The sequence below is a fragment of the Kogia breviceps genome, chromosome 1 (assembly GCF_026419965.1).
Source record: "Kogia breviceps isolate mKogBre1 chromosome 1, mKogBre1 haplotype 1, whole genome shotgun sequence".
Lineage (NCBI taxonomy): Eukaryota > Metazoa > Chordata > Mammalia > Artiodactyla > Physeteridae > Kogia > Kogia breviceps.
In genome coordinates this window covers 191,892,074-191,915,607 of record NC_081310.1, presented here as the reverse complement: position 1 = coordinate 191,915,607, position 23,534 = coordinate 191,892,074, and the positions used below count along the sequence as shown (strand labels likewise).

General features: G+C 41.0%; 1 protein-coding gene across 1 annotated transcript in view; it reads left to right on the top strand.

Annotated features, from left to right (window-relative positions):
* Window positions 1-23,534, top strand: part of KAZN (kazrin, periplakin interacting protein) — a 1,159,438-nt gene that overhangs the window by 287,309 nt on the left and 848,595 nt on the right. The window contains exon 2 of the mRNA XM_067017033.1: window positions 20,664-20,821. Within this exon, the coding sequence (XP_066873134.1) occupies window positions 20,664-20,821 (158 nt within the window). The remainder of the gene's footprint in view (window positions 1-20,663; window positions 20,822-23,534) is intronic.

The following is a 23,534-nucleotide window of genomic DNA, read 5'->3' as shown; positions in this document are numbered from 1 at the left end:
AGGATATCGAATACCTTCCTGCAGATGTTTTCACAATGGTACTGAGAGCTGACATCAGCGTGGCATGTAGTAAGGCCAGAGGAAGGATACTCAGCATCCCAAGGTAAAACTACATCTCATGTCACAACTTAAAACAATTTAAATTTTGGTGATGCTTTCACATGCTGGCCCGGGGCCTTAGAGTTGGATAAAACCAGGTTTGCATGCAAGCTCTGCCCTTGATTGCCTGTGTGACATTGGGCAAGTCATGTCTCTGTCCTCAAGTTTCTCATCTGCAAAACACAGGTCATCAGAGACCCTCATCATGTTTTTGTAAGAATTCTTACATTACACAAAATAAGCATGGATCCTCTGGGACACAGAAGGTGTTAATGAACAAGAGTTGTTGTTTTTTATTAAGACAGGAAGTTGGTACTATGATAAGATTACTATGAGTAAATAAGAGTTATTTTTATTATAAAGTGGTTAGTAAATAAATTGCTACTATATTTGAATTGCAACAGAGTTCAACTTTCTTTCTTCACTCCCCGGGATTTTAGTGATACTTATTTAGGTATCATTGACATACTAATTGCAAATACTATCTGTTATTAAAAGCAGGTCCTTGGGTTTTATTCACATATGTTTGATTTATTTCCAGTTTTATATACTTGTGAACATATTTGCTTGATCAATTTCTTTAATTTAGACTTTTTAGAAAATCTTTGCTGGATTCAGTTAGAAGGTGAAGAGTAGGTTGCAGTTTCTGTGTGAAGGACCCAAGGACCACACAGGCCACCCTTGTGGGAAATGGCTGAGATATTCCAGGACTTCAGGTTATAATCTCCAGGAGTCTCAAACTTTGCCTTCAATATACAGCTACCGGAGAGGGAAGGAACCCAAATCAAAGGACAGAGCAGAAGCCTTCCTTGAAATCTTACGTTTTGTCTTAAAATTTCATGTGAATGTTATATTCCATTCCATATTTCATGGTGTCTGTTTTAAGATAGAAAGAATGGCCTCCGCACCCCCCAGGCCGTGAAGGGGCACCAAGGGCAGCGGGGGGACATGGTCATTTCCATCCCAGCATGGGGGGGACCAGTACTTAATGGGAAAAGTGAGGCCCAGCCCTTACACTGAACACAAAGGTAGAATCCAAGAACATCTGGAAAGTGGGAGTTAGAGAAATAAGGGAGGATAAGGGAGGGAAGAGGTGGACAGTCCTGGGGTGGGGTTCCAGCCCGGAATTGGGGCGTGGAAGAAACAGGCCAGCCAAGACCGTGAGCCACAAAACCCACCTTAGGGCTTCTGTCAGGTGTGAACTGCACCAAACCATCAAACGAGGATGGCCGCTCAGCTTCTTTTCAGGAAACTAACTGGTTCCAGGAGTGACGTGAGCCTCCCGCCAGTGGAGAGCACATTCCATCAGGACCCCAGTTCCCGTATTCAATCTTCTGTCACTGTAAGGTTGACACGTCCTTGGCTCCAATTCCTCCTCCTTGAGACAAAGTCCATTTTCTCATTGCAGTCTCTACCTGGACAATGACATTCAAATGAAAATCTGTGCATTATGCCTAGGAAAGTCTTCTGGCTACATGATTTTGTCATAATCCATTCTCGCAGGGTGACTTTATTGTAATTTATTCCCTTGCAGCTTCTGTTCGGTTGGAGAGGAGTTGGCCTTGGTAATACTGGGAGGCTGCACATAAAGAGAAGGGAAGCTTTTTTTTTTTTTTTTTTTGCGGTACGCGGGCCTCTCACTGTTGTGGCCTCTCCCGTCACGGAGCACAGGCTCCGGATGCGCAGGCTCAGCGGCCACGGCTCACGGGCCCAGCCGCTCCGCGGCATGTGGGATCCTCCCGGACCGGGGCACGAACCCGCGTCCCCTGCATCGGCAGGCGGACTCTCAACCACTGCGCCACCAGGGAAGCCCTCCGAGAAGCAGTTTTTGAAGGCCAGTGGAACAATGCTTGTTCAGATCCCGTCTAGGTGTGACTGCAGAGTGGTAGAGAATTCTTTAGCTCTGTATGGAGTTTGGGGACTAAGAGGGAGACATGGAAAGCGAAAGCACCTATTTATCATCTTTGTGCGAATTGGAGCTTGTCTGCTGTTTCCTGAGCCTGCGCAGAGCCATGTTCCGGTGGAGGAAGCCTTTTGTGCGGACTCTGAAGGGAACAGGCAGGATGGGCGGGCACAGAGCTTTCGCGTTGCAGTGGGGGATGGAGATGGCAGTTACAGTTTCCTCAATAGAAGGATGGAGCCAGTATTACCTAAAACACGAGTCGCAGGAAGCTGCGATGTGAGGATTACATGGAAAGTACTCAGCACAATGCTTGGCGTTCAGTGAGCACTTAATAAATAGCAGTTGCCACCGTCCACAGTGCTGGTGTTTCTGGTGTTACCTCCACCTTCCTCTGAGCAAGACGTGGACAGCACCAACCTGAGAAATTAGCATAGTTCCTGTGTAATTGGGAAGCCTTGAGAAAAAAAGGGCAAATGGTGTAAGGAGTACAAAGAAGTCCAGATGTGGGCCTTGTATGAAGTAGGGCTCTCTTGGTACAGACACCAATTGAAGCTAACTAGGCAAAGGAGGGAATTTATCATGAGGGGTCAGGGCAAACGCAGCTTGGTCTCAGGATGGACTGAAACCACAGATAAGAAAGGTTGGGACTTCCCTGGTGGCGCAGTGGTTAAGAATCCACCTGCTAATGCAGGGGACACGGGTTCAAGCCCTGGTCCGGGAAGATCCCACATGCCACGGAGCAACTAAGCCCGTGTGCCACAACTACTGAGCCCACGTGCCATAACTACTGAAGCCCACGCGCCTAGAGCCCATGCTCCGCAACAAGAGAAGCCACTGCAATGAGAAGCCCGTGCACCGCAACGAAGAGTAGCCCCCGCTCGCTGCAACTAGAGAAAGCCCGCGCAGCAACCCCAACGCAGCCAAAAATAAATACATAAATAAATAAATTTTTAAAAAAGAAAGAAATGTGTCAGGCCTGCCTCTTCTCTGTGCTGCTCTGAGTCTTGACCATTTCTCGCTCTCTTGTTTCTTTGCCTCTTGAGCTGCCTTTCCGACAACCAGACCACACAACGCTAGAATATGGTCACCCATTCAGAGTTTCCACGCTCTATGTCCAGCCAGCTCACCTGAGCCCATGCCCATTGCAGACCGCTGGGCAGTGTTGGCTAGGCCCAGTGTCTGGGAGTGAAATAAAAAGGGGGTCATGGTGTTGGGGGCAAAACTGGGCTGCGGGACAGTGGTTGACTCGCAGGGAGGCTTCGATGCTGCCAGGGCATCGATCCCCGAGAACTGCCCTTTGCGGCAGGGCAGACTCTGAGGGTCAGATCAGGACCAGGCCTGCTCCAGGCTCACGGGAATTAGGCAGTGGCCACGGTAATAATCATGGTGATGAGAGCTGAGTACTATCACTGAATATTAACTCTAGACCAGGCACTGAGTCCTTTATTTGCATTAATTAGTCTAAGCTCCATGACTGTGGAGTAGAGATGGCTTTATCTCCCTGTGGCAGATTTGAAAAGTGATACCCAGAGAGGTGAAGTCTTTACACAGCTCCTAACAGATGGAGGTAGGACTTGGACTCTGGCTCTCTGACTCCAAAACCCAAGGCTCTTAAAAGGCCCCCTTTCAATGGGAGGCAGGCCGGACCTCCCCCATGCTTCTCTCTGGCCACCCGTTTGGGTGTGGCCCTGGGCCACGTTTATCTTCCGTGGTGTGGCCTTAGGCACATCCCCCACCTTGGGACCTGTTCCAGCTCCCACTCAATTTGTAGTCCATCTGTTCTCAAGCCCTGCAGGCTCCATCAGGGCCTGATTCTGTCACCACCTTGCCTGGACTTCCTCCATGCAGTTGCACCTCTGGTCCTGTGTTATCACTTCTGCTGCATTATTGCTCTGCATCTAAATACACATGTACTTCTCAGTACCCACCATGTAACTCTGGGCCTCTTGCAAATATATTCATTTAAAGGAGTTGGTGATAGATTCATTATCAGCATGTCAAATCCTCGGTTTTAAGGGTTGATTTTATTGTCTGCTTTTAATACCTGACCGGGTATATAATTTATGTCTTTTCCATTGGTGCCAGGGTAACATACTGGGTCCTGTCTGCATTTTGCCGTCAGACAAACTGCAGTTGAAGGCTCCAAAGTGTTATCCTTGCATATCAAGGACCACTCAATTGTCTGATTCTGGGAGGATGTTCCAATATATATATGTTTTTAATGTCTGCAATCTTGAGCTGGTCACCCAGCGTTTTTAAAATTGTGGTAAAATATACATAACATAAAATTTACCATTTAAGCATCCTACAGTGTACAATTCAACAGAATTTCATACATTCACAATGTTGTGTAACCATCACTGCTGTCTAGTGCCATAATATTTTATCCCTGTGGAAAAAAACCCTGTACCCACTAAGCAATCCCTCCCTCCCTCCCTCTCCCCCCCTAGTCTTTGGCAACTACGAATCTGCTCTTTCTGTCTCTGTGGATTTGCCTATTCTGGACATTTCAAATAAACAGAATCATACAGTATGTAGCATTTTGTTGCTGGAGAGGGTGTGGTGCACTGTTGGTGGGGAAGTGAACTGATAACAGTTACTATGGAGAACAGTGAGGAGGGTCCTCAAACAGCTAAACATACAACTACCATACGACCCAGCAATCCCACTCCTGGGCATGTACCCAGAGAAATCCATAACTCAAAAAGACACATGCGGGGAATGACTCAGACTGTAACCTTCCCTAGGACCGGCCATTTGCTGTCAGCAGGGCAGGGATAACTAGAAGTGTAGGGGGGAGCGAGAAGATGGCGGAAGAGTAAGACGCGGGGATCACTCTTCCTCCTCACAGATACATCAGAAATACATCTACACGTGGAACTTCTCCTATAGAACACCCACCGAACGCTGGCAGAAGACCTCAGACCTCAGACCTCAGCCGTGTGGATTAAAGGCTCTTGGCACTCCAGCCAGGTGTCAAGGCTGTGTCTCTGAGGTGGGAGAACTAACCTCAGGACACTGGTCCACAAGAGACCTCTCAGCTCCACGTAATATCAAACGGCGAAAATCTCCCAGAGATCTCCATCTCAACACCAAGACCCAGATTCACTCAAGGACCAGCAACAAACAGTGCTGGACACCCTATACCCAACAAAGAGCGAGACAGGTCTACAGCCCCATCCATTAGCAGAGAGGCGGCCTAGAATCACAGTAAGGCTACCGACATCCCCATACACGCCCCCAGACGTGGACCTACCCACCAGGGAGACGGGATCCAGCCTCATCCACCAGAACAGGGGAACTGGTCCCCCTAACCAGGAAACCTACTCAACCCACTGAACCAACCTCAGCCACTGGGGACAGCCACCAAAAATAGATAGAAATTCGAACCTGCAGCCTGCAAAAGGGAGACCCCAAACATAGTAAGATAAGCAAAATGAGAAGACAGCAAAACACACAGCAGATGAAGGAACAAGATAAAAACACACCAGACCTAACAGATGAAGAGGTAATAGCCAATCTACCTGAAAGAGAATTTAGAATAATGATGGTGAAGATGATGCAAAATCTTGGAAATAGAATAGACAAATTGCAAGAATCAGTTAACAAGGACCTAGAAGAAATAAAGAGGAAGCAAGTAACGATGAGCAACACAATTAATGAAATGAAAAATACTCTAGACGGGATCAGTAGCAGAATAACGGAGGCAGAAGGACGGATAAGTGACCTGGAAGATAAAATAGTGGAAATAACTACTGCAGAGCAGAAGAAAGAAAAAAGAATGAAAAGAACTGAGGACAGTCTCAGAGATCTCTGGGACAACATTAAACGCACCAACATTCGAATCATAGGGGTCCCAGAAGAAGAAGAGAAAAAGAAAGGGACTGAGAAAATATTTGAAGAGATTATAGTTGAAAACTTCCCTAATATAGGAAAGGAAATAGTCAACCAAGTCCAGGAAGCACAGAGAGTCCCATACAGGATAAATCCAAGGATAAACACGCCGAGACACATAATAATCAAACTGTCAAAAATTAAATACAAAGAAAACATATTAAAAGCAGCAAGGGAAAAACAACAAATAACACACAAGGGAATCCCCATAAGGCTAACATCTGATCTTTCAGCAGAAACTCTACAAGCCAGAAGAGAGTGGCAGGACATATTTAAAGTGATGAAGGAAAAAAACCTACAACCAAGACTACTCTACCCAGCAAGGATCTCATTCAGATTTGATGGAGAAATTAAAACCTTTACAGACAAGCAAAAGCTGAGAGAGTACAGCACCACCAAACCAGCTTTACAACAAATGCTAAAGGAACTTCTCTAAGCAAGAAACATAAGAGAAGGAAAAGACCTACAAGAACAACCTGAAACAATTAAGTAAATGGTAATAGGAACGCACATATCAATAATTACCTTAAATGTAAATGGATTAAATGCTCCCACCAAAAGACACAGACTGGCTGAATGGATACAAAAACAGGACCCATATATATGCTGTCTACAAGAGACCCATTTCAGACCTAGGGACACTTACAGGCTGAAAGTGAGGGGATGGAAAAAGATATTCCATGCAAATGGAAATCAGAAGAAAGCTGGAGTAGCAATTCTCATATCAGACAAAATAGACTTTAAAGTAAAAACTATTACAAGAGACAAAGAAGGACACTATATAATGATCAAGGGATCGATCCATGAAGAAGATATAACAATTGTAAATATTTATGCACCCAACATAGGCGCACCTCAATACATAAGGCAAATACTAACAGCCATAAAAGGGGAAATCGACAGTAACACAATCATAGTAGGGGACTTTAACACCCCACTTTCACCAATGGACAGATCATCCAAAATGAAAATAAATAAAGAAACACAAGCTTTAAATGATACATTATACAAGATGGATTTACTTGATATTTATAGGACATTCCATCCAAAAACAACAGAATACACATTTTTCTCAAGTGCCCATGGAACATTCTCCAGGATAGATCATATCTTGGGTCACAAATCTAGCCTTGGCAAATTTAAGAAAATTGAAATCGTATCAAGTATCTTTTCTGACCACAACGCTATGAGACTAGATATTAATTACAGGAAAAGATCTGTAAAAAATACAAGCACATGGAGGCTAAACAATACACTACTTAATAACGAAGTGATCACTGAAGAAATCAAAGAGGAAATCAAAAAGTACTTAGAAACAAATGACAATGGAGACACGACGACCCAAAACCTATGGGATACAGCAAAAGCAGTTCTAAGAGGGAAGTTTATAGCAATACAATCATACCTTAAGAAACAGGAAGCAACTCGAATAAACAACTTAACTTTGCACCTAAAGCAATTAGAGAAGGAAGAACAAAAAACCCCCAAATTTAGCAGAAGGAAAGAAATCATAAAGATCAGATCAGAAATTAATGAAAAAGAAATGAAGGAAACAATAGCAAAGATCAATAAAAGTAAAAGCTGGTTTTTTGAGAAGATAAATAAAATTGATAAACCATTAGCCAGACTCATCAAGAAAAAAAGGGAGAAGACTCAAATCAATAGAATTAGAAATGAAAAAGGAGATGTAACAACTGACTCTGCAGAAATACAAAAGATTATTAGAGATTACTACAAGCAACTCTATGGCAATAAAATGGACAACCTGGAAGAAATGGACAAATTCTTAGAAATGCACAACCTGCCAAGACTGAACCAGGAAGAAATAGAAAACATGAACAGACCAATCACAAGCACTGAAATTGAAACTGTGATTAAAAATCTTCCAACAAACAAAAGCCCAGGACCAGATGGCTTCACAGGCGAATTCTATCAAACATTTAGAGAAGAGCTAACACCTATCCTTCTGAAACTCTTCCAAAAGATAGCAGAGGAACACTCCCAAACTCATTCTACGAGGCCACCATCACCCTGATACCAAAACCAGACAAAGACGTCACAAAGAAAGAAAACTATAGGCCAATATCACTGATGAACATAGATGCAAAAATCCTCAACAAAATACTAGCAAACAGAATCCAACAGCATATTAAAAGGATCATACACCATGATCAAGTGGGGTTTATTCCAGGAATGCAAGGATTCTTCAATATACGCAAATCAATCAACGTGATACACCATATCAACAAACTGAAGGAGAAAAACCATATGATCATCTCAATAGATGCAGAGAAAGCTTTTGACAAAATTCAACACCCATTTATGATAAAAACCCTGCAGAAAGTAGGCATAGAGGGAACTTTCCTCAATATAATAAAGGCAATATATGACAAACCCACAGCCAGGATTGTTCTCAATGGTGAAAAACTGAAACCATAGATCAGGAACAAGACAAGGTTGCCCACTCTCACCACTCTTATTCAACATAGTTTTGGAAGTTCTAGCCACAGCAATTAGAGAAAATAAAGAAATAAAAGGAATCCAAATAGGAAAAGAAGAAGTAAAGCTGTCACTGTTTGCAGATGACATGATACTATATATAGAGAATACTAAGGATGCTACCAGAAAACTACTAGAACTAATCAATGAATTTGGTAAAGTAGCAGGATACAAAGTTAATGCACAGAAATCTCTGGCATTCTTATACACTAATGATGAAAAATCTGAGAATGAAATTAAGAAAACACTCCCATTTACCATTGCCACAAAAAGAATAAAATATCTAGGAATAAACCTACCTAAGGAGACAAAAGACTTGTATGCAGAAAACTATAAGACACTGATGAAAGAAATTAAAGATGATACAAACAGGTGGAGAAATATACCATGTTCTTGGATTGGAAGAATCAACATAGTGAAAATGACTGTATTACCCAAAGCAATATACAGATTCAATGCAATCCCTATCAAATTGCCACTGGCATTTTTTACAGAACTAGAAAAAAGAATTTCACAATTTGTATGGAAACACAAAAGACCCCGAATAGCCAAAGCAATCTTGAGAACGAAAAATGGAGCTGGAGGAATCAGGCTCCCTGACTTCAGACTATATTACAAGGCCACAGTAATCAAGACAGTATGGTACTGGCACAAAAACAGAAATATAGATCAATGGAACAGGATAGAAAGCCCAGAGATAAACCCACACACATATGGTCACCTTATCTTTGATAAAGGAGGCAAGAATATACATTGGAGAAAAGACAGCCTCTTCAATAAGTGGTGTTGGGAAAACTGGACAGCTACCTGTAGAAGTATGAAATTAAAACACTCCCTAACACCATACACAAAAATAAACTCAAAATGGGTTAAAGACCTAAATGTAAGGCCAGACACTATCAAACTCTTAGAGGAAAACATAGGCAGAACACTCTATGACATCAATCACAGCAAGATCCTTTTTGACCCATCTCCTAGAGAAATGGAAATAAAAACAAAAATAAACAAATGGGATCTAATGAAACTTAAAAGCTTTTGCACAGCAAAGGATACCATAAACAAGACCAAAAGACAACCCTCAGAATGGGAGAAAATATTTGCAAATGAAGCAACTGACAAAGGATTAATATCCAAAATTTATAAGCAACTCATGCAGCTCAATAACAAAAAAACAAACAGCCCAATCCAAAAATGGGCAGAAGAACTAAATAGACATTTCTCCAAAGAAGATATACAGATAGCCAACAAACACATGAAAGAATGCTCAACATCATTAATCATTAGAGAAATGCAAATCAAAACTACAATGAGATATCATCTCACACCGGCCAGATTGGCCATCATCAAAAACTCTAGAAACAATAAATGCTGGAGAGGGTGTGGAGAAAAGGGAACACTTTTGCACTGCTGGTGGGAATGTAAAATGATACAGCCACTATGGAGAACAGTATGGAGGTTCCTTAAAAAACTACAAATAGAACTACCATATGACCCAGCAATCCCACTACTGGACATATACCCTGAGAAAACCATAATTCAAAAAGAGTCATGTACCAAAATGTTTATTGCAGCTCTATTTACGATAGCCAGGACATGGAAGCAACCTAAGTGTCCATCAACAGATGAATGGATAAGGAAGATGTGGCACATATATACAATGGAATATTACTCAGCCATAAAAAGAAATGAAACTGAGTTATTTGTAATGAGGTGGATAGACCTGGAATCTGTCATACAGAGTGAAGTAAGTCAGAAGGACAAAAACAAATACCGTATGCTAACACATATATATGGAATCTAAAAAAAAAATGTCATGAAGAGATTAGTGGTAGGAGGGAATAAAACACAGACCTACTAGAGCATGGACTTGAGGATATGGGGAGGGGGAAGGGTAAGCTGTGATGATGTGAGAGAGTGGCAGGGACATATACACACTACCAAATGTAAATTAGATAGCTAGTGGGAAGCTACAGCATAGCACAGGGAGTTCACCTCTGTACTTAGTGACCACCTAGAGGGGTGGGATAGGGAGGGTGGGAGGGAGGGTGACAAAAGAGGGAAGAGTTATGGGAACATATGTATATGTATAACTGATTCACTTTGTTGTAAAGGAGAAACTAACCCACTATTGTAAAACAGTTATACTCAAATAAAGATGTTAAAAATAAATAAATAAAAAAAAAAAAAAAAAAAAAAGACACATGCACCCCAATGTTCACTGCAGCACTATTTACAATAGCCAGGACATGGAAGCAACCTAAATGTCCATCGACAGGCGAATGGATAAAGAAGATGTGGCACATATATACAAGGGAATATTACTCAGCCGTCAAAAAGAACGAAATTGGGTCATTTGTAGAGATGTGGATGGACTTAAGAGACTGTCATACAGAGTGAAGTAAGTCAGAAAGAGAAGAACAAATATCGTGTATTAACGCATACATGTGGAACCTAGAAAAATGGTACTGATGAACAGGTTTGCAAGGCAGAAATAGAGACACAGATGTAGAAAGCAATTGTATGGACACCAAAGGGTTTCGGAAAGCGGGGACGGGTTGGTGGGATGAATTGGGAGGTTGGGATTGACATCTAGGCACTAATATGTATAAAATAGATAACTAATAAGCTGCTGTGTAAAAAAAATATGTAGCATTTTGTGACTGGCTTCTTTCACTTAGTATAGCTTTTCTAGGCTCATCCATGTCGTAGCATGTATGAGAACTTCATTCCTTTTGAAGTGTGAATAATGTTCCATTGTATGAATATGCTACATTTTGCTTATCCTTTCATCAGTTAATGGGCATTTGGGTTGTCTCTACCTTTGGCTATTATGACTAGTGCTGCTGTGAACATTCATAGGTAAGTGTTTGCTTGCACACCTGTTTTCAGTTCTTTCGGTGATGTACCTAAGACTAGAATTGCTGGTTCACATTGAAATTCTACGTTTCACTTGTTGAGGAACTGCTACACTGTGCTCCAGAGCAGCTGCACCGTTTTACACTCCCACCGGCAATGCCTGAGGGTTTCAATTTCTCTACATCCTTGATTCCAGCATCAACTTTTGACTTGCAGAATGAGTTTTATTACAACAACGGGGGGAAATACCTGAATTATTTAGGCTTCATTTATTTAATGAGACTTTATTAAAGCAAGAATTGGAAACTTGTGAGCATTTTAATGCAAAATACATCAAAGAATTTGAGATACACGAAAAGCAAAGGTTGTTTAACATGTAGGGATAAATTTGATCGTTAGTTCGTATCTCTGGACCATATAAATGGCAAGATCATAAAATCCATGGAGCTTCTAGTGTCAAGGCTGTGCCCTCTGATATGATTCATTTGGTATATTTTTCTGTAAAAGTGTGCAATAGCCCATCTCAGTGACATCTGGTCTCATCTGCATAAAATGGGTGTTTACGGTCATATGATTACTATTTCATGTCTATACTTCATCTGATCTATAAAAACAGAGGCACAGTATGCTAAGCTGTTATTCCTCTTCTGAAAATGTTAAGAAATGTTATGTGTACCTTCAATTTTTGCTAATGACATAAAATGTTGAAACTTGTTATTTTTTTCTTCTGCCAAACCATGAATGTGCTACCCTTATCTGAAACCTAAATAAATACTTATTAATATATGGTGAAATTCAAATGAGCACTTCCTATAAATAAGCCTTCTGTAGAAATACCTATTTCTTCAAATGTATAGACCAGAGTAACATGAAATAAATTTAACGTCATTTCACATGTGGAACCACCAACCAAATAAATTTATGATTCAATTTCCTAAACTCAGGCAAGTAAGAAAGAGTATATATATGGTTCTTCATTTCATAATCCATCATACACTTTAAGAACAGCATTATTTGGTTGAGATTTTTATTGACCAAATGGAGAAGAATGTGCATAACACCTGATTCTAGCACGATGGGCTGGTGGAGGGGACAAAGTGGAGTGAAGCTGGCTTTTTCCTTCATTTATTTATTCATTTGTTTTTCTTTGGGACAGATATTTATCTCCCCAAGCACTGCGGTGTGCCAGGCGTTGTGTTAGAGCTGGAGATACAGGGAAGAACCAGAAAAACATGGTTGCTGGCCTCATGGATCTTACAGTTATCTATTGCTGCATAACAAACCATCTTCCAACGGAGAGTGTAAATCAACACCTTGTTATGCTCAGTTTTGTAGGCCAGAAGTTTGGATGTCGTACAGAGGAGAGGTTCTGCTCTGCTCCAGAGTGACTGAGCTGTCATCTGGGGTGAATTGAGCTGGCTGGAACCACATGTCTAAAGCCTCCTTTGTGGCAGACGGCTAGATTCCTTGGTTCTTCTCGCAACAGTTAAGGTCTTCTTTAATCTGCCACAGAGGGAGGCAGACATTAAAGAAGTATTCCCATAAATAACTATTACAATGAGGACAAAGTACAGACTTCTTTATAGTAATCAGGACTTCTTGACTGCAAATGACAGAAATCCAACCCAGATGGTCTAATGAAAAGAAGGGACTTAACGATCCACCTGACTGAAGTCTGTGGCTGAATCCTGGTGCTGTAATGATATGGTCAAGAATCTCTTTCCCTGTCTGTGGATGAGAATTGCTTCTCAGTTGATTTTATTCTCAGGCTGGGGCTCCTTAGTTGATGGCTACAAGGACCACCAGCTGCTCCACATTCCTGCTAGTTTATCAAACTCGACTGAAAAAGAGAGGCTCTCTCTTTCTTCATAGTTCTATCAGATGGTTCTGGAATTCAATCCTGTTGGCCATGTTTAGGTCACAAGCCCTCTCCTGGACCAACCACTGTTGCCAGGGAGATGAAGTGCTTAGAAGGCCAGGTCTGGACGATGTGCTCACCTCTGGGACCTGGGAGTGGGATCGGCCCTACATGAACCACAAGTGGGGATGGGTGTTTGCCCAAAAGGGAATGAGAGTTTCTTTTATTAGAAGAAGAGAAGAGGGAAATAGATGTAACCAGGCAAATACATAAAGTACCCATTACACAAGCCTAAAAACAGAGTGACCTGCCTTGAAGAGTAGGTTAGCATATAGGAGGACCTTGTGTCATTATTTCCAGTTATTCAGCTTTCAGCTTTTATGTTGTCATTTTGTATGAAGCACTGGACTAGTTGTAACTGGGATACAAAATGAAGAGACAAATGGGTAATGTAGGGGATTCAAGGGATCTTGGGGTTCATCAAGGGAAGAGATCTGACCACTAGGTGGCAGTAGCACACACGGGCTTTATTGGATGACCCTTTGGTGGTTTGCATACTGGGAAGTCTCTCACAGCAGGACACCGTCCAGAAGTGCAGGGGGTCAATACTCAGAGGGGAGGACGGCAAGAAACTCCTCGGCGAGAGAGGGGTCCTGGAGCGAACTTATGTGTCCAGGTGATGTCACACAGCAGCACAGTGAGGAAGGAGTCTGGGTCAGAGACCAGCAGGCTCTTGGGGTCTTTATGTCCCTAGGGCTTATCTCATCAATGGCTAGCAAATGTTGGGCACAGTTTTGTGGGGTTTGCAAAGCAGACAGGCCCTAAATAGCTAACAATCTGCTTATCTGGGCTATATTTAAAATATTTGGATAGAAAACATTTGAGTTTGCCACCTGCTGGCTTTTGAGCTAAAGGGTCTCAGCCTGCAGTGAAGAAATAAAAAACCTAGGCTAATACACAGAGACCATCTTGGCTTACTTATATAACGAAGATTTGGTAAGTACCCTTAGTTATAAACATAGCAACTAGTTAACATCAGTAAGTCAGAGACTTGAGGTACAAACTGTGGAATAATCATAATAGTGAATGCTTTTTACATACTTCACATGTGGCAGATACTGTGCCACATGCCTTATGCAGATGGTCTCATTTATTTCTCAGAGCAACCCGGTGGAGTAGTTACTATTATTATCCCCATTTACAGATGGGAAGACTGAGGAGTTAAGTAATTCACCCAAGGTTATACAGCTAGTTGGAGGGGCAGATAAGATTGAGACCCAGGCAGACTGTCTTCAAGGGTCCACACTCTCAAACTGAGATGCTACAGCATCTGCGGGGATCTGCATCGTCTTTCTTGGCCTCAGTTTTCTCACCTTTAAAAGTATGAGTATATTACCACATGCTACCTCAGGGCCAGCCTGACACTCTGTATGCCTAGGATTGCTCTGTGTGGTACCCCAGGAGGTAGGGGACAAGAGGGTAGTAATTTTGCCCAAAGGAGAGGAGGATGGAGCAGCAAGTGCTGTGCAGGGTGGAGGTGGTATAATGTAGGAATTACGCGGGCAGGCTCTGCCTAGATATGAATCCTGTTTCCTTCACTGACTAGGTGCGTCATCTTGGGTGAGTCGCTTAATCTGAGTTTCTTCATTTGGAAAATAGGAAGGATGATAATGACACCTCAATAGAATTTTGGGGGTGATTCAGTGAGGTGACGCCTGTTAAACATGCGGCACCATGCTTGCGAATATTGAGTCCCCATAGATGTTTGTTATAATACTATTGATAATAATGATTATTGTCAGTGAAGGAACTGTGAGATGGAGAGAGGAGGTTCAAGAAGTATGGGTAGGGAATCGTCAGTGAAGGCTTCATATCCTAGCTATTTTTAGTACGTGAGATGTTTACTGTGTGCCAGGCACTCTGCCATCTGCTTGTTTTACGTTTGCCAATAAACAAATAAAATTCTAGACTTGTTCCCTGCCTTTACTTGTATTGTGTCCCACTTGGCTGGTGTCGGTGGTATAACACCCCACTTGCGGTGCTGTCTCTAACTAGACATTATTCTGGATCAGAAGTGTGGGTATTGTGAGAATGGGCATTGGAGAGTGTCGTGGCCTTGGTTTTCATGTGTTGTGTAAATCTCTGAGCTTCAGATTCTGCATCTCTGATAGATCTTTAACAATCATAACAGCCAGCACTTAACTGAGAACTTACAATGTGCTGGGCACTGTGGGCTGTAACGTAACCTGTTCAAGTTCACCCAGTTATGTAAATGTCAGAGCTGGGTGTGAACTCAGGCTTCTGGCCCTAGAACCCACATTATTAGTGCCCCTTCATGCTGCACAGAGGTTGTGAAAGCCTCTGACATATGATAGACACTCAGTAAACTGTAAACCTTATCATTCTTAGTATATAGGATCTGTACTCTCAAAACAACTGTATTTGTTTATCCATTAAACAGTTCCCAAGTGGCTCTTCTTTGCTAAACACCCCTGATACGTGGTGAACAAAATTCCATTCTTGCCTTCAGGGGAGTCACCATCTAGTCCAGAGACTGTGCAGCAGTCAGCATTCAAGAGGCTAAGCTCCAGTAACAAATGCCTCCCCCGCCCCCAAATTTTGGTGCTTTATAGTCGCAAGGGTTTGCTTTTCACTTGCATGTCTTCTACGTTCTGGCAAAGGGGAAAGAATAATAGTGGAACCACAGGATGTTCTACTTGGACATGGCATGACTCACGTTCGCACACATTTAATTGGCTAAAGCAAGTCACATGGCAAAGCCTGACATCATTTAAGACAGGAGGTATGTTTCTCCACTAAGGAGTGTCACTGGGGAGGGCTCTATAGGAACAGGTTTTGGAGGAGTAGTTTGGGAGCCAATAATTAAGTCTACCACAGAAAAATTCTTAAGCAATTACAATATAATATGGTAAGTTCTCTAATGAAAGTGTCTATTCTTTGAGAAGAGAGGGGAATGTTAAAATTTTTAATGTGTCCTGAATTTAGAACAAAGTAAAAATTAGAGCGTATTTTATTTTTTAATTAAAAAAAATTTTTTTTAAATTTATTTCATTTTTGGCTGCATTGGGTCTTCATTGTTGTGCGCGGGCTTTCTCTAGTTGCGGCGAGTGGGGCCTGCTCTTGGCTGCGGTACGCAGGCTTCTCATTGAGGTGGCTTCTCGTTGCAGAGCACGGGCTCTAGGCACGCAGGCTTCAGTAGTTGTGGCTCGCGGGCTCAGTAGTTGTGGCTCGCAGGCTCTAGAGCGCAGGCTCAGCAGTTGTGGCGCACGGGCTTAGTTGCTCCACGGCATGTGGGATCTTCCTGGACTGGAGCTCGAACCCGTGTCCCCTGCATTGGCAGGTGGATTCTTAACCACTGCACCACCAGGGCAGCCCTAGAGCATATTTTAGCTACTAAGCCTCAATTTCCTGGAACAAGAATAGAGAAAGCCTATAATAGATGCATTTTAAGAACCCCAAATTCACTAGCCTGGCTAGAGTGAAAAGCATTGACGGAAATTCTTCCCTTCTAAGAAGTGACAGGAGTTTTGTTGACAGCAGTGTCTCTTGTGTCTATAGGCAAAGGACTGGGGTATCCCTGGAATGACCTGGGGAGAAAGGCTTGTTCGTGAGAACATTATGTCCATGTACCCGGAGGTAGGGAAAGGGAAGGCAGGATGGTGGAGAGAAATGGGGCATCGATCATGCAGAGATTGGTCCTAGATTCCGGTAGGTTATTTGGATGCCTACTCAATTGTTTTCCTTGTAGTTCAGTGTGCCCCAAACTTCCTGTTTGCAGGTAAGAGAGAGAAGATATATAGAGGGTTTAAAAATGTATAGTCACAACTCCAAAAAGTCATTTGTTTTTGTTGTTTTCAACTTCGTATAATGAAATTCAACTTAGACCTGGAGCCAGCATTTCCAGTGATGATATAATTTAGTCACTTCTGGTTGAAAACTTAGTACCTTCTGGATGAATATCAAATAAATTCAAATTGCTCCCCTACCCATTATTTTTCCCTTCTCTTTGGGTTCTTGGGAGACTTATATATTGTATTATCCTATCTTGGGGATGTGTATCTGGTCCATGAATCTCTCTGAACACTTCTGGATCCACTGGAGATATTTTCAGCCCCCATGATGCTAAGGGAGACTGGAGGTGGAAGGGTGAGGGTGGCAGGGCAGTTGTGCTATCTCAGCTCCCCTCTGACTTAAAATGCCATGTGGCTACAGTGTTTACCCTCCTATTGGTGTGTACACTGAGAAGCTGCCCCACCCAGCTGCCCAGGGTAGGACATAAGACATTAAGTCACTCTGCTTTCAGATCCCCAAATCTATCTGGGTGTTTTTTACCATCTCCTTTGTAGGATGAGGATTCAGGTTAGGCAGGGATCAGGTCCCATACTTTCTTGTTCATCTTTCTCTGTTTTATCCAAGCTCCTTCCCCAGTCCAGGAAAAGATTTTAGAGTCTTCCTGTGTAGTGAGAAACTGCTCTGAGGTCATATTCTGTATTCTTCCTATTTCATGGCTTGTAGTTGTAACTCTATGCTCAGTTGTCCAAGGTTGATTCTCCATGGCTCAAAATCATCATTTGTTTATTTACTATTTGTAGAGCTTACTCTAGGATTTACAATATGCATGTGTAACTTAACACAGTCCACCTTCAGATAACAAGCTGCTCACATATTGTTCATATATGTACAATATATGAAACTTATCACAATATATTTCCATTTGCTAGTCTCATTCTCTGTGCTGTTGTCATGTGTTTTACTTTTATACATGTTATCAAATCCACAATACATTATTTTTTGTGCTTTAAACCATTTATTATCTTTTAAATGAGTTAAAAGGTGAGAAAGAAAATATGTTAACGTTACTCAAATATTGCTCCTCTTAAGCATTCTTTTTTTTCATTTTTGTGAATAAAAGTTTCCATCTAATGCCATTTTCCTTTTGTCTGAAGACAGTTAACATTGCTTTTAATGGAAGTCCGTTGGTGATGAGTTCTCTCAGCCTTTGTTTATCTAAAAAAGTCATCATTTCACGTTCATTTTTTGAAAGACATTATTATTTGTTATGGAATTCTAGGTTGACATGTTCTTTTTCTTCAGTACTTTCAACATGCATAGATTATTTTCTGGTTTGCGTAGATTCTGCTGCTAAGTCTGACATCATTCTTATCTCTGTTCCTCTGAATGCAAATATGCTTTCTTCCTCTGGCTGATTTTAAGATTTTCTCTTTTTCACTGTGTGTTTGTTTGTTTAGCAATTGGATTATAATATGCCTTGTTGTAGTTTTCTTTGTGTTTGTCCTGACTGAAGTTTATTGAGATTCTTGTATCCGTAGGTGTATAATATTATCAAATTTGGAAAAGAATTTGTCCATCATTTCTTCAAACATTGTTTCTGTCCCTGTCTACACCCCACCCCCTCAGACTCCAAGTGCGTGTATGTCAGACAGCTTTATATTGTCAAAGAGGCTCTGTTTATACATTATAGATAGTTTTATTGCTATAATTCCCAGTTCACTGATCTTTTCTTCTGCATTTTTTAATCGTCTATGAATCTCCTCCAATAAAAATTTTATTTCAGATGTGCAGTTTTCATCCCTAGAAGCTCCACTTGGATCTGATTTAAATATTATATTTTTCTCCTCATTATAATCGTGTTTTATTTTACAACCTTGAACATTCAAAACGTATCTATAATAGCTGTCTTAATAGCCATGTTTTCTAATGCTATCACTTGTAATTTCTGGGTCTGCTTCTATAAACTGATTTTTCTTGAGGTTACAAGTTATACTTTCTTGCTTCTTTACATGTCTGGTAATTTTTTATTGAATACTGAGCATTATGGATTTTGCATTTTTGGGCGCTAGATTTTGTTACACCTCTACAAAAAAAAAAAAAAAAAAATGCTCATTTTTCTTTCCTGACAAGTATTTTAGTTACTTGCAGATCAGTTTGATCCTTTCAAGGCTTAATTTTAAATTCTTTTTGGATAGACCTAGAGTTGCCTTTATTCTAGGGATCATTTAGTTTCATTTCTAAAGCTTTATCCTTCTGGAGTTTCTGCTGAATATGCCCTGAATTCCAACAAAGCCCCTCTACTTCAGCTGGTGAGCGTGCAAACAATTTGTGGCCCTGTGAGATCTCTTGGAATTATTGGGCTTACAGCTCCCCCAAATGTAACTGTTCTCTCCTGGAATTTTTTCTTGCCAGATCATGTAGGGTTTTATCTTACCCATACATAGGATTGATATTCAGCCAACAACTCATAGAGACCCCTGTGCAGATTTCTAGAGATCTCTGTATAATTCCCTCCTTTTCAGCACTTTGTCTTGCAAATTATAGCAAACTTAGCCTTTCCAATCTCTGTCCCCTCAATTCAGTGTCAAGTGCTGGGCTCTCTTTGGGTTCCCCTTCCCATGCTGAGGTCTGGACATTCCTTTAGTGCAGACTGCTGGTGATGATAGGACTCAACTTTTTTTCTCTTCTAAAGGATCACAGTTCTGTGCTATTGTTCGAGGTCTAAAAATATTTGTTTCTGAGATATTGTAAAGTTTTCTAGTTATTTATAGCAGAAGGGTAATCTGAATCCTCTCACTCCTTCATGGTCAAAGGCAGATGCCCTCAGAATGATTCTATTGGATACTAGTTTTTGATGAATGCTCTGCATGCTCAGAATTGCAGTTAGTGCAGTGCTTTTCCTGAGAATGTGTAAGATTTACTTATGCTTGGTTTGAAAGGATAGATTTACCTGAAAATTAGAGAAATTCTATAGGAAAGAAATTTTAATTCAAGGAAATGTAAGGAAATTAATTCAACAACATTTATTGAGCATCTTCTATTTTCTAGGAACTTTCCTAGTTGTTGGGCATATAACCATAAACAAAGAGGTTTTTCTTACAGTCTCTGCTCTTACCAGGCGCACTGTGGAGAAAGTGGAGAAAGAGGCAACAAGCACAAAAAAATAAGTGAAATCGTAAAATCTGTACCATGTCAGATGGCAAGTGCTACATGAATTATAGAGAAATAATAATCTTCCCAGCGCACATGTGGTACTGATTGGAAAACATGGCCACTGTCCTTTCACAAAACTTAATGATAGAGGCCATCTGTTTAGAGGTAACGTAGCCAACTATATTACCATAAATGTAAATCTACTCTAGAGCTCTCCCCTCCTGCCCTGCTGATCTCTGTAATTTATAAACACTTACCTCAAAGTCATCTTCATAGAAGTATTTGCTCACTTGTTTCTCTTCAGTGTCCCCCACAGGACTGGAGGCTCCATGAGGGTAAGCATCATGTCTGGTTTTGCTCACGACTGTATCCCTAAGCATTTCCATATAGGCTTGGCATTTGGAGGGTGTTCAATCTGTTACCTGTTAAACACATGTGTCGAAGAGATTCATGGATGTAATGCTTCTTGACACCTGCCTGGGTCATAACTTATGTGTACACCCTCACTTCTCCCTTTAAAATTGGTAGCCAATTTCTCCTTGAAAGTTACCTGCTGTGATTCCACTTTCGCTCTTTCTCTTTTTGCAGCTGTACAATCATTGCACACCCTCAATGACCAGATATCCCATTTCATTGTCACCAAGTCGAAGGCGCTGGAGGAGGACCAAGACCCGTTTCTGCCCACTGAAAAGGAGACTCTGAAGAGTTCCATGATACTGATGAGGCACCTCTTAATGGATGCTCAGGTACAGAGATCAGTAAATAAATTCTATACAGAGTAGGTGGTAACCTTTTTGGTTTGCTTCTTGGTATAAGCTGTGCAAAAATGTTCATCTATCACATTCATTGCAACTGCCTTTGCGGTGAAGAGCCACGCACAGGCATTCTGATATTTGAGTATTGGATTTCTAATTAGGTATTATTTTGGATTTAGTATTCAAATGCGTTGTTTTTAAGTCAAAGTAATAGGGCTTAAAATAATATATGTGTTGTCTCTGAGAATTTAACAGATCTCCCATTAGCCTTGGAAAGTGAAAACCCATTTACATAGAAATTTGGCAGGCGTCAGAGCTGGCAAAGGCTTTGGAGTGGAGCAATACTTATCCCAAACAGCATCACTGAGTAACTAATGAATATTTTGATACATTTGATGCACCACCAGTGAGCGAATCAGCACTGGTTTTTTTCTTATTTTTTTTCTTTGTAAGGCTAGCAATGAATTAATTACAGAAGATACTTAGCTCGTGGCATGCTTTGTTGAGATGTGATTCTTCAAGGTTTCTCCTCGTGCACTATTTTACTGAAATATTTAGAAAATAATTTATCTACTCCTTCTGGTTTTGTTGGTGGGTCTCTCCAGATATGTTGATAGGCAAACACCAGGTGTTTTAAGAGAACTGATGGTTTTCTGTGTTTGTGAAGCCAAGCTGAACTAGATTTTATTGTAGTTTCCACCTCTTCGGTATCTAGAAATGTTTCAGAAAATGTTGTCTGGGTCTGGTGATTTTGTGTTAGTTTGTCCTGGAGCTTTCTTCCTGAGCTTGTTTTTCTGTTCAACAGCAGTGAGGTCAGAATGGTTGGTGGTTTCCTGCGTTCCACTCTGTATCAGATTTTGCACTGTGCATTTTCTTCGCTTTTGTTTCTATCGTGGTGCTGTTTTATGTTTTATTTTTAAAATCAATCCTGAAGCCTGGATCTTGTACCAATAAGACTTTAACTGGCAAGGTTTTTGTGTATTTCTCACCTGTCAATGCTTGAAGCTGCCCCACGGGATTTTTGAGCCCCTATATTGAGATGGCCCACATTATGCAAAGCCTTTCATTTTTATTCACTGTTCTCCCCATTCCCCTTAATTATGGGCAGCCCATTCAGCCTCTCCTTTCTCCCCAGGCCTGTCTAGCAGAAAAAGGAAAGATTCTGAAGCTACAACAACCAATTTTAAAACTCAGAAAAAAGGGAAATTTAGAGCAATTGACCAAATAAAAGAGAGCAAATTGTTCTTGAAAGGATTAGCTTTCCTCAGTGCCTAGACCCAATCCTATAGATCATACAACAGCCAAGGGAACCATCTAGATGAATCCTTAATGATGTTATGTAAACTCCCGTTTGCAAAATCTAACCGAGTAAAAAACCATTCACCTTTTCCATCTCCGTCACATATGAGCTTACTAATGCCTAGAACTGGATTTCAAGAATGTTTAATGTTTCTTAAGGAAATATTTCCTCCCCCTAAATAGCAAATTCATTTAACAACTTTTATCCTTCGTGGCTTTGATCACAATTTTCCCCTTATTTATCCAATGGGACTAAGATATCCCTTATAATGTGGTTACTGTGTGGAAACATTTTATTATCTCATTCTCTCCTGATCCCAAATCAATGCCTGCTTGAATTCTCTCAATTAAATAGATAGAAGAAATGGAGCAAGGTATGGTGGATATTCCACTAAGTCATGCATTCTGAAAGGAAGGTCAGTCGGGTCTTCTTCCAGAGAAAAATAATCATAGAAAGTCAGGTAGGGAAGTGGTATAGTGTCTGGAAATGTTATTTCTTTGCCTCCTGTTTTTCAAAGATCCCACCCTCTTGTCTTTTGCACTAATATAGGGTGAGATGGGTTGTGATTAATCTAAAAATACCACCTTCATTTATTTTCTTCCAAAACCATTAAACTTTTCAAAACATTATTTGTGGTTATGGTGTAGGTCCATGGCTGAAGTCAATTAGAATCATGTTACCTAGTAGCCCCAGGCTCAGAGCACCTCTGAAATAACTCTCTATAAGATTAGTGTTGTCAAACTTATAAAATGCTAAGGAACCCCAACATTTTGGGGATGGCCAGGGGTAATATGTAGTTTTGAGTTCTGAAATAGACAACCAGAGATATGTGGTTTTTAATGAGAATCTTTATTGAGCATTTTTGGAAATTTGGTTATTTTCCGTTCAGTTTTTGACATTGTTTCTTCTTGACTCCATCCCAAAGACAAATGAATGCACTTACTTCATTTTCTACGTTCATCAATAATGAGAGGTCAACAGCATGTAAATATGACTTCTAGGTACCTCCTTCTGTTCTGGCTGCATTTTGTGATATTAATAGATATTTGTGTGTTGCAAGACGTAAGCTCTTCAAGAGTAGTAACCACATCCGGAACTTGGTTGGTATAATAGCCTGCTGAATTGCATACCCAAAGGACTCTTAACAGTATTAGATTATGATGAAATACTCTGACATCAGCTTGCAAGTTGAATGAAGTCAGGCAAAAAGGATTTCAGAGAACCTAGAGGCTGCTTCCAGAGTGACTGCTTAAAAGGCATAATCGATTCAAGTCACATCTGTCTTGGAGGCAATAAATCCCGCTTAGGAGAATGTCAAAGGCAAAAGCATTGCTAGGCTATGAAATTCCACCTCGGAGGATTGTAAAACAGTATGCACAGAGCAAACACATCTCCCAAGTATAA